Source organism: Wyeomyia smithii, chromosome 3, assembly GCF_029784165.1.
Source record: "Wyeomyia smithii strain HCP4-BCI-WySm-NY-G18 chromosome 3, ASM2978416v1, whole genome shotgun sequence".
Lineage (NCBI taxonomy): Eukaryota > Metazoa > Arthropoda > Insecta > Diptera > Culicidae > Wyeomyia > Wyeomyia smithii.
The window spans coordinates 138,438,831-138,453,924 of record NC_073696.1 but is presented as its reverse complement, the minus strand read 5'-3'; the positions used below and the strand labels follow the sequence as shown (position 1 = coordinate 138,453,924).

The 15,094-nt window shown below is 36.2% G+C and overlaps 2 protein-coding genes and 1 long non-coding RNA gene across 3 annotated transcripts in view; 1 reads left to right on the top strand and 2 right to left on the bottom strand.

Moving 5' to 3' along the window:
- Positions 1–4,682, bottom strand: part of LOC129732029 (GPI ethanolamine phosphate transferase 1) — a 385,316-nt gene extending 380,634 nt beyond the window's left edge. The window contains exon 1 of the mRNA XM_055692484.1: positions 4,654–4,682. Within this exon, the coding sequence (XP_055548459.1) occupies positions 4,654–4,667 (14 nt within the window). The 5' untranslated portion in view covers positions 4,668–4,682. The remainder of the gene's footprint in view (positions 1–4,653) is intronic.
- Positions 4,683–7,174: 2,492 nt separating this feature from the next.
- The window catches only part of LOC129731005 (uncharacterized), a 28,756-nt gene continuing 20,836 nt past the window's right edge, over positions 7,175–15,094 (top strand). Inside the window, exon 1 of the mRNA XM_055690704.1 lies at positions 7,175–7,349. The gene's annotated coding sequence lies outside the window, so the exon portion shown is untranslated. The remainder of the gene's footprint in view (positions 7,350–15,094) is intronic.
- LOC129731006 (uncharacterized) lies at positions 11,801–14,630 on the bottom strand. The gene is made up of 6 exons (XR_008728956.1): positions 14,501–14,630; positions 14,362–14,442; positions 12,773–12,927; positions 12,538–12,713; positions 12,314–12,476; positions 11,801–12,257 (listed from the first exon to the last, which is right to left on the bottom strand). It is a non-coding gene; the product is annotated as an uncharacterized LOC129731006 (long non-coding RNA).

Below are 15,094 nucleotides of genomic sequence, written 5' to 3'. Positions count from 1 at the left end.
TTCAATTTTCGTTCACGCGCAGCGAAACTCGTGTCCACTGCATACTGCAAGAGTAACGTATTGTGTACTAGTCATCTTTGCTTATGCTTAAAAACATATTGTTGAACCGACTATGAACGATTAGTCATACTATCAACAAAATAAATAATTCATATCATGGTCATCTCATACATTGACATTTATGTTAGTCCTGTTGTAATCAGCGAAGGAAAAAAATCACCTCTAGCGATTAATGAATACATATAAAACAAGCCTAGGATGCGTTGACATCGTCGTCAGTATGCGAAAAACAAAGTATCGGTGCTGGTACGCTCTTTTTGCTTTCCTCTTTACGATATATTCCTATTCATTAGTGTACATCACAATACGTGGTGTTCAATGTGCACAACTCGGTATATGAAGTTATTTGTTATAGAACTTGTTATATCCTTATTCTTTTGACTCATGAATATGATTTTTTGTCAGAAAAAGAAAGAAAATGACAGTGTATGCTCTCCTACTCTCGCTTCAACTCAACCGCTGCCGAAGTAGTTCCTTCCCCCACACATTCCTCTCACCGCACCACATCTCTGCTGCTGTTCAGGCGACATGATTTTCTCCTGTAGCTATCCTTTATTCCCGTAACTACCGGCCTATGGAGAGACAAAGGCAACGATCGAATCGCTTCTCAGAGCTGATGTAGTCTAGTCATGTGTTTGTTTTCTCCCAGAAACCTATGCACCCTATCATCATTTCATTATAGGTTGAGAGGATTCGAGTTTAGTCCCGGCCTGTACACATCGTGAAGTGCACATATGATGAATAAACTACGATTGCATCATATTCGTTTCGTTTCCATCACTGGGTAATAAATCATTATTATTATATAGACCATATAGATTAGTCTGTTAAAAACACCGCACAAATCTGACTAAGCCTAAAATAATAGCAATTACCTTAATATTTTTCTGTGTGTGCTCATTAAATGTAGTTCACCCAACCGCCATCATCCTCGGAGGGGCGCCACATTTTTGTTGCCCGTATTGTTGGTTGAGTTGGATATCTATGTTTCAATAATCTAAGCTAGTACACAGTACGTTACTCTTGCAGTATGCAGCGGAAACGAGCTTCGCCACGCGTGAAAGAAAATTGAACTAATTTGTATACTGTTAATTTGGTGATGACGACAAGGTGGTGAAAGGTGAAGCATGTTTTTCAATATCATTGTATGGTCCTATCATCTAATTCTCAATATCCTTATACGGTATTGCCATCTTGTTTTCGTTTTCATCTAGCGGATTGAGCATGATAAATCGATTTTGCTAATAACCACAGTTTTAAGGTCATCAGATGGCACCGTTATAAAGGTGTTACGAGCAAAATGTATAAAGTCAGGTATCTTGCTCTAGTCATCATTAACATAACTCATTTGTTGTTTGTACCAATTTTAATAGTCGATTGAGAACCACTATACAGTTTCAATCCCTTTGCGGAACTGATTGGGTTAATAATTCTGCCTCAGTCGTCAAATAATGCTGTAGAATGTTCTCCCATTCGGTTTGTAGCTTCCGTTGCAGATTATTGTTTGTGATCTCATTCATTATCAATTTCACTATTCTTTGCTTGAATGTTTAAATCGATTTATTAATATTTGCAAAGAACTGAGAATATCAAATTTGAAAATTTTCACTCATCCTTTTAAGTTCTATTTAAAAACGATACAATATTTATTTTGGTGAATACCGCAAAACGCTATTTTTAACTAATGTTTTACATTACTGCGTTGAAAATCGTTATATATACGTCTCCTTATATCCTCAAAATTCACTTACAACGAGTAGCAAAGCATAGCATAACTTATTTCGTCAAAATTCACGAACGTCAAGTACAACACAAACAATGTTAAAAAAAATAAAGTGAATGTGAAGTTCTCGTCACCTTCGACAATTCGATGAGAGTATCTATGAGATGTTTACATTTTGTGAATCATGCTAATTTGTAAAATTACACGAGGTTTCTTTGCAGTGTTATTGTAATAAATTGAAATTGCAAATCATCTAGATTATATTGTAAACACAGAGAACAGACATTCATGTTCAAATAAAGAAATTTAAAAATCGTGTGTAAAAATTTGAATCAAAATATGTTAATACACTAACGACATCTGTCTTGTGGCGCCCCAGTTGCACTTCATAAATATTGCCGTATCGATATTTTATCGATATCAGTACTTGGTTTGTAAGTGACGAGAGCGCCACGAAGCGCCACGAGCATTACCACTTGCTGGTAAATAACGGTTGCAAGTTTTTACACATCTTTTGAAAACAAGATGAACGTCTGTTCTCTGTGTTGTAAAGTCGATTGAAAACCGCCGTACAAATCTGATTGAAAGTAACATGATATTTTTCTGGGTGTGAGAATCTGGTCAAGCTCACTACTGAAATGTTAAGGAATACCATGATATTTTTCCGAGTGGATATGCTTTAGTTCACCCAACGGCCTACAGATGGCAAGTTCATAGTGTTGCCTTGAGATTATATGCAGCGAAGCCCAACTTGGATATCTATGTCTCTTTAGTCTATGGTATCGCCCATCCAAGTATGATGACAGTTCTACAAGGTATGCTACACGGAAAACAAAATCTACCCAACCGGAGGGTACAAACTACCTGAAATGATGTTCGCAATGCTATCGCTGAGTCATTTCAACTTAATTTATTTTAAACATGCTTTTACTTACACGCTGCTTTATTTTAACTCTAATTTGATTAGTATCTACTCAGTTTGGTATTCTGATGCAAAATGTCAAAAAGTGAGTTATCGGGTACTGGATAATTGAGTAACATTTACCCAAATTTTCATAATTACCATGTTTACTCAGTTTTGAGTTATTATCCATGATGTTTACTCACCCCTGAGTATATGTATATGTCAAAAGTTTTCAACAGCGATATTATCTGTTTCCGAAGAACAATTGTTGTCGCTTTTTATTCGTTTGCTAGCAGTAAGTATTTGATCTTTCATCAAATCAATAATTTCCTAATCAATTACATGACAAACAACATGTAACAATATTCCATTAAAATTTCAGCCCAGCATCATTATTGCAGACGATTTGAAAACACAAAAAACATCTCTTCAAAATGAACAACCGCATGTTGTGTGTCCTGCGATGCCGTATTAAGTCGGGCTTTTATTCGTGATAATGAACGGAAACATTTGTATCGATGTACAGTGCCCAATACATGCAATCGATACAATTTAAATCCTTTGCAGTGTTTGGTGACGGATGATGACGGATTTTCTGGTGTGCGTACTGTACAAAAACATGAGCCACAGTTCACGGGCAACTGTGAACCGGTTGGTTGCCGCATTATATAAAGACACGTGAATGATTTAAAACTTTCATAATGTTTCGATGAAAAATAAATCTATGATTTTGATTGTTCTGAATTAATTTTATTTATTGAGTCAGATTTACAAAAACCAGAAATCATCAAATTTCCAAATTTAGGCAAACTGGGTAACTTGTACTCATTTTCGTTAATTCCTGGTTTGCATAAACAGAGTAGATTCTAATCAGTTTTTGACGTATGACGCCCTTACTCAAAAGTGAGTAACCGTAAAAGTACTCAAATTAGGGTACCTCCACTTTTTTCAAAAATGGGTCATATCTAACTCACTTTAGAGTAACAAATAATGAGCGTGTAGTGATGGTGTTTTGACAAAAAGTCAACATTGAGTAGTTTGAACCCTCATATTGGATGAAAAATCCAACTGGTTAAAAATTCATAACCCGCGTGATGAAATTGATTTCGCGAAAGTGGCAAAGTTTTCTTTGGTATTGGTAGTTTCGGTTTTAAATTGGTGATGTTAAGTGAAGAACGTGCTTTTGTGCTTCTGTTTTTAAATAATAGCCGCCAATTAAGATTGAAATTGCATTGTGAGAATGGAGCTAGGAACGGAGGCACTTAAAGGGGAAATTAATGAAGCCAGTTACACCAAATTAGAAGGTACATGAGTAGGTTTTGAAATAAATTTTATAGATTTTTTTCAATGATCCGCTTTTTTCATCTACTATTAATTCAATCGCATGAAATTAGCTGAACTCTACCCAAGGCCTAGTTTAGAAGATTGAACTAAACGTTGGGTATTTGTGACGTATTATTACTCTTAGTATTATATACCTTCTATTGAATTAATCTACAACTACTCAAAATTGGCTTCCTGCACGGAACGACGCCGTTGAGTGAAATCTATATGAAAAGGGGTACTTTTCGTTTTCCGTGTACATTTTTGTCTATCCACGCACACAAACAAATCTCGTTATGAAAAATTTTGCGATTTGTATGGAATTCAGAACATTTTTGGAAATTTCTCGTTTTATGTTGTTTCATATCTGATTTTTTTTAGTTGGAATGTGAATCTCCAGTTGAAACACACTAGAAATTGATATTGATTTAGATTTAGTGTGAAAAATTGCGACAATATGTCGAAATAAAATATAAAAAATGCTATATTTCTAATAGTTGGAGCATAATCTTAGTCAATGTCATAGCTCATGGCTTTTTTTACTGTATAAGCGACTCTATTTAGAAGCGCTATTAGAGTACAAGAAAATAAACGAAAAGTGCAAAATGTTACCGGAAAATTGATGAAAAACAGAATATTTTACCTGAACCGCAGCATGTTTATGTATTCCCCACAAATAAAACATGTTTCAACAACATTTCTATAACTTTTCAGGAAAGTATGTTTTATAAGTTTAGTTTAAAATGCAAAATCAATTCAAATTTCATACAAAATTGGAAGAAGTTCATAACGATCACTAATACTAATGCATCGACGTGAATAGCATACCTTGTAGAACTGTCATCATACTTGGATCGCCCATCCCTAAAAAATAATCGATCCAGTAATGTCGATATTTGGATTTCTAGGATCGTAGAGTGCCAGTGTTCCAAGAGCGGCGCCATGTCGTACATGGTAACACTAGTAAGGGCATCTCCAGCGGTGGTCTATTTTTGGAACAATTTTATACTAGATTTACACCAGCAAAACCTGAATAAAACCATTTCATAGGCCAACTTCGCGATTCCTGGACCGGTGTCAACGCGAAAAAAAAGAACGAATTTTGTGGTGAAAACAAAGTATGGACCTAGGGGCCAGACATTTTTTTCACGTGAAATATTTCGGTAATATTAAACGATATTGATGGATATATTTCGATATCTATCGTTCATGTGTCACATTCATACACTAATTAAAAATTCCGATAAAAATGTGCTGTCAAGAAGTTGTGATATAAGTAGACTGATGCCTGGAAATGCAACGATAAATATTTTGTAATATCGAATTTTGTAAATATTTCGCAACATATTAATAGTGTCTTGCCCCTGAGAATGGACATTGTTTCCACTGTAACCATAAAAACATGGTATTTTTACTGTAAACTTCCAGTCATTACCATGTTTTACCAATGATTTTTGTTGCTAAATCCACCACCGACAATTATTTCACCATGAAAAACAATGTTCGTGACTTCTAAATGTATGGGAAAATGCCTGCACGCAGAAGAATAGCGAGTTTTAGAATTCATTGTAAACCATTTTCAATTTAAACTCGATCCATGATCCATGATTGCATTCAAAAAAGAAATATTTTAATTTCAACAATTAAAATCGGTGGATTCTAAAGTGCTAAAAAAAAAACTGGGATTTGGCATCACTTATCGCACTGAGCATGTTCTTCTCTAAGGCAGAGATGCCAGATATACAGACAAATCTGTATTATACAGACTTTCTGTTTTGCGATACAGACACGCATAAGCCTACAGATTTTATACAGACATTTAGTATAATACAGATATTACACAGATATCTGATATTCTACATAATGGTTTTACCAGTATACACAAAAAAAACGAACACAAAAACCAAAAGTCACTGTAGCCGTTGCTGGAAAAAGTGAACTAGGAACTGAACACTTTACTGAACATATTAATCTTGCGTTTTTGAGAATGAAATCATGACAACGGGAATCGAGTCAGGCTATCGGGGTTTTTATCGGCCCCGTGGGCACTAATCTGCCCGTTTCGCCCCCAGTAACAAACAGCTGATTGTCTCGATCGATTGCCATGCAGGTTATATTGGTGAAAAGACCGTTTGTTCTATTCGGAGCAATATCCAACGTTGAAGAATTGCTTAAAATGTCCCAAACCTTGAAGGTACTATTTTTATAACCGCGAGACTTCTGCCATCATGTATCAGTTTAGCTACATTACGACGAACGACGATTTTTATCACGGGAAAGACTCTTACTTCTATGTGTTACTTAGATTTTAAAGATAAATTAGTTATCGATTAATCGACCAACTATGATAGACTCGAAAAAGAACAAGCAATAAAACAAAACAATCTGACAGGTCGACAAATAATTAGGTATCAATGTATCGGTAACTTTTTTTCGCAGCGGTATACAGACTTATACAGACATTTTTATGGATTATACAGACTTGCCAAAAAAAAGTCTGGCATCTCTGCCCTAAGGGGAGACATCTGGCTTCTTACTCTTCTTCCTCATCCACCTCGATGATCCCTGTTGTTTTTTTTTCATAAGTGATGCCATTCACTCGGAAAATACTTGAATGTTTTTAATGCTTTTTATCAGCATTATGCACAATTCCCCCTGCAGGCGATAGTTTTACCGTCTGGGGATTACCGGAGAATCTGCATCTTTAATATCCTTTAAATCAAACGTGCCATTCATCAATGATTATGATTCATTCATTGACCCATCTGAATAGAGGTTTCCCGTCAAAAATTTTTATTCGCTTAAACGATGTCTTTAAATTTTTTAAACCGATCCTCATTTCAATTTTTTTTTCTTTGGGGCTTGTAACTATTGAAAAAAAACCGAAAAATGCACATTTTACCTCATCCTGCCGAATACACTCTTTTGCGTTTTACCCTTTTTCCTCTTACACTGAGAACAAGTCTGCGGTCAGAAATACTATACTGCAGGGTTGATTCAAATACCTAACGCCAATTGATTTGTGCAGACTAGTGATGGGAAACTTATCGATACTTATCGATAATATCGATAAATGATGGTCATCGATATTATCGTTAATTTTATGACGTTAACGATAATTATCGATATTATAAGGGTGAGCACAGGTCAGTGCGGCTGGTTACTGGAGGAGACCCAAAAGAAGGAGACCTCACCTACCCTACCCCAGGAGTTGCTTCTGCCGCTAGATATTCGTTGGGTGCTGCTATTCGACAAGATTTAGCATTGTTGGGGGTGGTGCGGGCGAACCTTTAGCCCCGGGTGCCACTGAGTTTCTGGGAAATAATGGTAACTAATAAGGTATTTATAGATTTTAGTTTCCTAAGAACAGATGAATTCGACAACTTAGTACTGGAGAACTTTAAAAAAATATCCAAACTTTTTGCATGATCTCATAAAAGCAATGATACGAAATTGTAATAAAATGTATTTTCTTTGGCTTGCCAACCCTTATAATATGATGGACATGCATAGCGGCAGTCTATTGGTAATTCTCTGGTAATTGTTTAGTTTAACTTGGAACTGTTTAAATTTAAAGTATCTGTTACCCAACAAACAATTTTTAGTTCCACTAAAAATCCAAATCAACGAAATTGTTGCGCCAAAAAATATCCTGGGGTAGACAAAATAATTGAGATAAATAAAATTCTCTCGAATTTTAAATGACCAGAACTTTACGAAAATGAATCAATTTCGATAACCGGTTTCATTTCACTAGAAAACAGTATTATATTAGTATTACTTGGGAACTTGGTGTGACCAACCTACACCGAAAATGTTTCGGATTTCAAGAGTTTGTGTCAAAGTGTACATTTTTGCAACACATAGAACGTTTTAGGCAACTAAATTGTCTATCTAAAATATTTCATTTAAAAAAATCTGAGATCACCGATATTTTCTAAAATTATTTTTTGTTTTTAAAATTATATTTTTTTCAGAGTAGGATCTTCAACTCAATTTTTTATATTTTTGAAGGAAAAAAAATATATTGATTCATTAAAAAGGTTCAAATACAGTTGGGTTTTCTTACGCATGGGGATACATGCCTCGTAAAAAAACCATGTTAATTCAGAAATCCGCTTTATAAACTGCAAACGCAAAAATTTGCGTAAAAAACCACGTTAATTTGAAAATCTGCATAAATAACCTTTTAGAGAAAATCCGCGTGAAAATAATCTGACCTTTTTAAATGTTAATCCAGATAAACTTTCAAACGCAAGTTTGCAAAGTTGCTTGGTTTAACAAGACCTACACACCCACAATGTTCGATTGAATTCTGCTAGAGTGCTGCAAGTTCAAAGAAAATTAATACCCAACAGGGAAAAAACCGCCAAAATCAACACCCATACTTGATAAATACCTCGGTGATTCCTTGGCGAATTTTCAATGTCAGAAAAAGTTCTACGCGTTGCAAAAATGTACACTCAGTGTTGTTAGTCTCGCTCGTAAGCGGCATGCAACACCTCATGTGAGGTTCTCGGAAATGCCGCTTTTACACAGTAGAGAATTCTTTATTCAAGCTATTTCTCGTTCTTTCTTGCTCGCATTTACTCCCGAGATCATATGCACACACTCCCGTCTACTCTCATCGTGTGTACTCGTGTGTACCTATTCCCCAACTCGCGAGAACTACTAGCCGAAGACAATTGTTTCAAGATGCTTTGCGATGGTTGCATAGGGGAAAAAAATGATAGGGTATCGGACTACTTCGGCAGCGGTTTGCTTCGGTTGGTTTTGCATTAGACTGCTTTAAAAAACTTACCGAAGCAGTCCGATACCCTACACGTTACCCCACTGTCGGTGCATGAAGCTAAACCGGGAAGAAAGCATTTTCGTTTTCGAGCACAGTTTTTCAAGCACTCCTAGTCGAGCAATTTTAGTCGAGTACTCCTACTCACTAGCAGGAACTCGCGTACTCTTTTACGGTAGCTGAGTAGCAATACGAAAGAGTTTGTTCGTGTCGGTGCGTGCTTGCTGCTACTCAAGGGAATGCATGAAGAAGAAAGAGTATCTCCAAAGCGTGTGTGCAAAAGACTCGAGAAGCGTAACATATGTTTCGTTTTCAAGCAGAAAGGAGAAGAAAGGTTTTGCTTCTCGCTCGATTTGCAACGCTGTGTACACTTTGGCGCACACTCCGGAAATCCGAAACATTTCCAGTGACCCTTTGTCACGTCCAGTTCTCAAGTAATACTAGGAAACTAGGACAGCTTTCCAGTAAAATGAAACCTGTTTTATCAGAAATGATTCATTTTTCGTGAAGTTTTGGCCATTTACAGCAATTTACAGAATTTTGCCTGCTTCAATTATTTCCCTAATTATACAACCTTCAAAATGAACTTCGGCTTGAAACTACTCCGTAGAAAGCATTCCCGGCGTAAAACCCGGAGACTTTCCAAAACAAACTGTTTAACTCGTCCGGTTGTTTGAATTTTCATTCGCAGTATCGTAAAATTTGTCTTTCAAGGCCTTAACACAATGGATACATTGCGGCTGCGTTTGCGGAAATTTGACAGTTAGCCCATACATTTACTGTCACATTGACGTCAACGCAACGCAAACGTATCCATTCTGTTTGGGCCATCACTGTCTCTGTTTTTAACAAATTTATATAGCAAAATTGCATTTGTCGAATAACGTTTGCGGTAAAAAAATGGACGAAAATTGCCGATTTTTCATTGGTTTACCTTTAATCGTACTGACGAAAATACTCATGCATCATCAATCATAGTAACCCATGAGTAAGCAAAAAAAAATTGACAGCTCTATCAGTCTAACTCTAACTGTGATGGCGAAAAAAGTCAAGCTACTCCATTCAGAAGTGTGCGCGTTCAAAGAACGGTACCCCGCCGCGTCAAAAACGGACATAGTGCAGCACTTTGTGGACGCCGGGTATGCCGGTTCTGGCATCTACAACATCTTGACACTATTGGACAACGATCAGAGCATCGAAAGAAAGCCCGGTTCCGGACGACCAACGACCCTGCGCGACAAGAAGCTTCAAAGGATGCTGAAGAGGAAGACCGAGGGAAAAGTGGCTAAATCGCTGCGTGCACTTGGCCGAGAGGTTGGTGTATGCTCTAAAACAGTGAAAAGCTCTAAAACAGTGAAAAAGCATCTTGTCAAGTCGATTTTCCCGGCGAATCACGACGCGGCTGTGGTATTGGACGACTAGACCTATCTCACCCTGGATGGCAACGACTAGCAGGGCTCTTCGTATTTTACCTCCCCCGCGAAGGAAGTGAGCACCGAAGTAAAGTTTATTTCACAGACCTAGTTCCCAAAGAAGGTGCGGGTGTGGCTGACAATCAGCGAGAAAGGGATGTTAAAGTTGCTCTTCTTTCGCTCCGGGCTGGCCGTGAACGGGGAAATTTATAGTACGAAGTGCCTGACAGAAGTTGCGACGTTCATCAAGAAACACCATAAGCGCGAAGACACGGTGTTCTGGCCAGATTTGACGTCGGTCAACTACTCGAAGCGATCGTTGGAGGAGATGGAGCGGCTGAATATCGATGTGGTACCGGCGAATCCGCCCAATGTCCCCCACCTGCTTCCCATCGAGAATTTCTGGACAAACTTAAAGCGCAAGACCTATTTCAACAATTTTGTCGCGAAAGGCTGCACGCAAGGACGTAATATTTTTTTGTGAGGAAGCTAACATGATGACCTTCCATGGGAAATTTATCCAACTCAATTATCTGTCATAGTTTTTTTCATCACCATCTGAAATAGTTTTTTTTCATCGCCATCTAAAAAAATTTTTTTTTACCGCAAACGTTAGCCGTCAAATTATCGATACTTATCGATAATATCGATAAAAGCCCCGGAATTATCGATTGTTATCGATGTCCGTTTTGGGCGATATTTCCCATCACTAGTGCAGACTAGAGACTGTGTTATAAAGAGATACGCAAAGAGAAAAGCAGTAAATATGGCAACCCTTTGCTAATTTTTTATTTTAAACAATTCTGGCAACCACATTTATTTTCGCATGACTTTTCCCACGCACTAGAAAGTGTAATAAAATTTCGAAACTTTGTAAGGATATATTACTGAGTTTCAATGCTTTTTCATACAATTATAATAATTTACAATGCATCACTCATAACATGAGCATTACGACAACATTTTTCGTTGGAACCATAATTGCACGTGATTCACAGAATTTAAACTGATCGCAACACACATTCTGTACGAAAAGTAACACGCATGAGTTTGTTTACTTTGCTGTAGTCTGCACTACAGACGGTGTTATGAACAGATACGCAAAGAGTGAGGTCGAAAACTCCAAGTGAACCGTCAAATCAAGGCTCCAAGTGTGCAAAATAAACAAACTCATGCGTGTTACTTTTCGTACAGAATGTGTGTTGCAATCAGTATAAATTCTGTGAATCACGTGCAATTATGGTTTCAACGAAAAATGTGTTCGTCATGCTCATATCATGAGTGATGCATTGAAAATTAAATAATTGTATGAACAAGCATCGAAACTCAGTAATATATCCTTACAAAGTTTCGAAATTTCATTACACTTTCTAGTGCGTATGAAAAGTCATGCGAAAATAAATGTGGTTGCCAGAATTGTATAAAATAGAATATTAGCAAAGGGTTGCCATATTGACTGCTTTTCTCTTTGTGTATCTCTTTATAACACAGTCTCTAGTGCAGACTACAATTGATATTTGTTCTCAAGAGAAAAGTCGTTAATTTTACTATAAGACCCATATCAGAGTTCAGTAGTAATAAATACCATATTTCATAGTACTTTCAGCAATCATACCAGGTGTATTTCAACAATATTTAGCACTTGAATTTAGCGCATTTACAGGAAAACCAACTGTGTGATATAGTATTTTTAAAAACAAAGAATGATATGGTTGAGCACATTGCGGTAAAATTACGGGTTTTTTTTTATAATAAACGTTCGATTTCAATACATTTTATTTACATGTTCCATTTAGTGTTCATTAAAAGTATTTCTTCAATCGAAAGTAACCTTGTTACCTGTTTGGTTTGGCTATTACATAGATGCGAAAATAAAATATTTTTCTCTTTAAGTTCCTGACGCAAAAGCTCTACTACTTCTCGGAATTAAATTTACGTTTTAACACACATCAGTTTGCACTCGTAGAAACGATGGCAGCTTTCTTGATGACGTACGAACCGGCTTGACCCCATGGAAAATGGAACAACAGATGAAATCTCGGGTATCTGAAATGGCAAACAATTGAAAAATATCACAAAAACATATCGATGTATTGTTTTACTTTTGACAACAGATGTTTCCTCTAGATGGTTCAACAATTGTCGAGAAAGATCGTCCTTCAATCCATTTTGATATACATGATAAGAATTGTTGAATAAATCTTTCCCGTGTGTCCTTCGAGGAATGTCCAATTTTCCATATATAGAATCAAAATCCGCGTCGATCTTAACTCAGAGAAAAATTAATATGGCTCATTAAATATGCTTTTTTCATGAAACAGCTTACCAAAAGGTATACAGGTCTTGATCACTCGGCCAGTACATTTATTTTGCCAGCAGCTGTGTCTTTTAAGATGGTTTGTATGCGTAGCAAAAACGAGTCGTTCCAAAGATTAAAGAATTTATCAGCCCGTTGTTGATAGTTTCGAAGCCAAATTTTGAAAGAATTCTGCTTTTCGATATCTGAAAGATACAATGTGTATAAGCATAAAGCCAGATAAATCTATCTGATACGACATTACCTTCGTCAGTTATTCCTAGCGTCTTCTGGTATCGTTTGTTGAAATTGTTGTCTTTCCAATAGAGATTGTTTTTTCCGATTGTGGTAGCGATCGCGTAAGTGTCCAGAGGGATGCGTTTTTCCAATCGTACAGTCTCGAAAAATATAATATAATTCCTGTAATAAAAAATAACAATAAAAATAGAACGATTATGTTAAGAATCTTTTTACGGCTAGTTCTAGAAGAAACAGTGATACACTGCCAAAATTTTAGCGTTCGTTAGCAAAGTAATAATTCACCATGATGTGGGTCAGAAATGTTCTGTGCTGTGAGTCTAATCTGTCCTCAAGAATATTTTGGGTAACCGATGTTGACGGTCTTCGGGAATAGTGCGCTTTCAGGCCAATTTTGTAAGTTTCACTTGATAATATACTTCTGACCCACTTAAAAATCTCTTGCAACTCTGCTTGATCGACATATTTTAGGTTACACCATGTCCTAAATAAAAAAATGTACACTGTCATGATAAACGTACCGGAATAAATCGATTGTTTAAAGTGGGCAGAGTTTGCGTTGTTTCTGGAGATGGAAATGATTACAGCTGTTCGCTTAACAGATTTGTGCTCTAATCAGCATTACGAAGCAATCAGAGAAGTACCGTAAACTGGGGTGACTTTGATCACCGGGGTGACTTTGATCACTGTACCTCTTTTCTGAAAATGTGGTAAAAAAGCGCTCGTAGTGCTTGGGATTTGTCGCAATCTTCACTGATTGTGTGGATATATGTTCGCATTGCTACTATTCATGCATTTCCTGCTATTTAAAGAGTGTTTTTCATGCTAAAATATTATTTGAAAATAAAGTGTATTTTTGGCGATTTTTGTTGCATACAAACAATCGGTTCAAGCAAATTCAAAACAACAAGTTGCAATACGTAAAGTGTTTTTATTTTGTTCCCAGATTAGTTCTTAAGATGAACAAATATTATAACAATACATTTTATTGTTATTTTTGCAAGTTTTTCCTCGAAGGCAATGTTGAGTCCCAATTTTCTCCACAGCGTATTACATATTTCTTTTTAACAAAAACCCAAGACGTGAAGTAACATGCAAATTTCGACAATTTCATAAGTCATATTCCTCGTAGACTAGTTTTTGATGATTTTTGACCACCTTCTCTTTCAGTGAATAATCATTCATATATATTTTAAAAATTTTGTATGAATCTTGGACATTCGCCATTATAAACTGTTCACGTAGAATGTGAATGGCCCCCAAATTGCTTTCCATATTTATAAACTCGTTTAAGTCGTTTTATGCTGTTCAATTAAGTGAAAGTAGCAAAGTGTTACTCCAAATTCATCAAAACAATGAAGTGATCAAAGTCTCCCCGGAATGATTATTGGTGTAAAATTTTTAGAGCATATTTAAAAACAGCAAAATTGTTGCTAAACTTTTGAAGTAGTGACTGAATCTTTTCCAACGCATGTCAGTACTTATTTTAAAAATATCAAAGAATATTGTTTTCAGTATATTCTGAAAATATTTGAGATACAATCAAAAAAGTGATCAAAGTCACCCCAGTTTACGGTACAGTAACCAGGAACTTACCGATTACGATTGAATAAACAGAAGGATCTATTCCCGATTCATTCACTAAAAGATTTCGAAGCTCAGGAATTTCATTATGTTCTGAAAATTGAAAATATGTTTAGATATTTTCATCCGAAATACATAACTTGAGATTTACTTTGAATCAGAAAAGGATCCGCGAAAAGATCATCGATTATTATTTGAATTTATTTTCACCTATGCTTATTATTATAAATAAAAAAAACAACGCAACTAAACACAAACCGCATCAGTTAACTTGCAAAACAAAAATGGCTGTCAAAAAACCTTTGGACCAAATCGTCATTGATATGCGCTTTTTTGAAGTAGAATACTTCTCTCAGGAAGTTCGGCTACATAGGGATGTGAAATGAAAATCTAAAACCGAAAAAAGTGAAAAATATGTCCAATTTCAAATGCTAATAAATCGGTTAGTATTCGATGGATTTCCTTCGTTCTTGCAGCAATAGATTGGAAAATCTTCTAAGATTCTTCCCAAAATAAGATAATTGTAATTTTATTATTCACACTATTGTACTATTGAAAACAGTCAAGCCTTGTCAAAACGAAAAATTCGACCTCTGATTGGTCGTTATATGCTTGCTTCCCAAGCACGGTCGACAGGATCATATACCTTGCAATTCAAAACATGCTATTTGGCCTATATAAGAGCCTGTTTCAGCCGGAGCCGCTCATCATTCTCTGCTAGCGTGTTGAGCAGTACAGTTGTTTA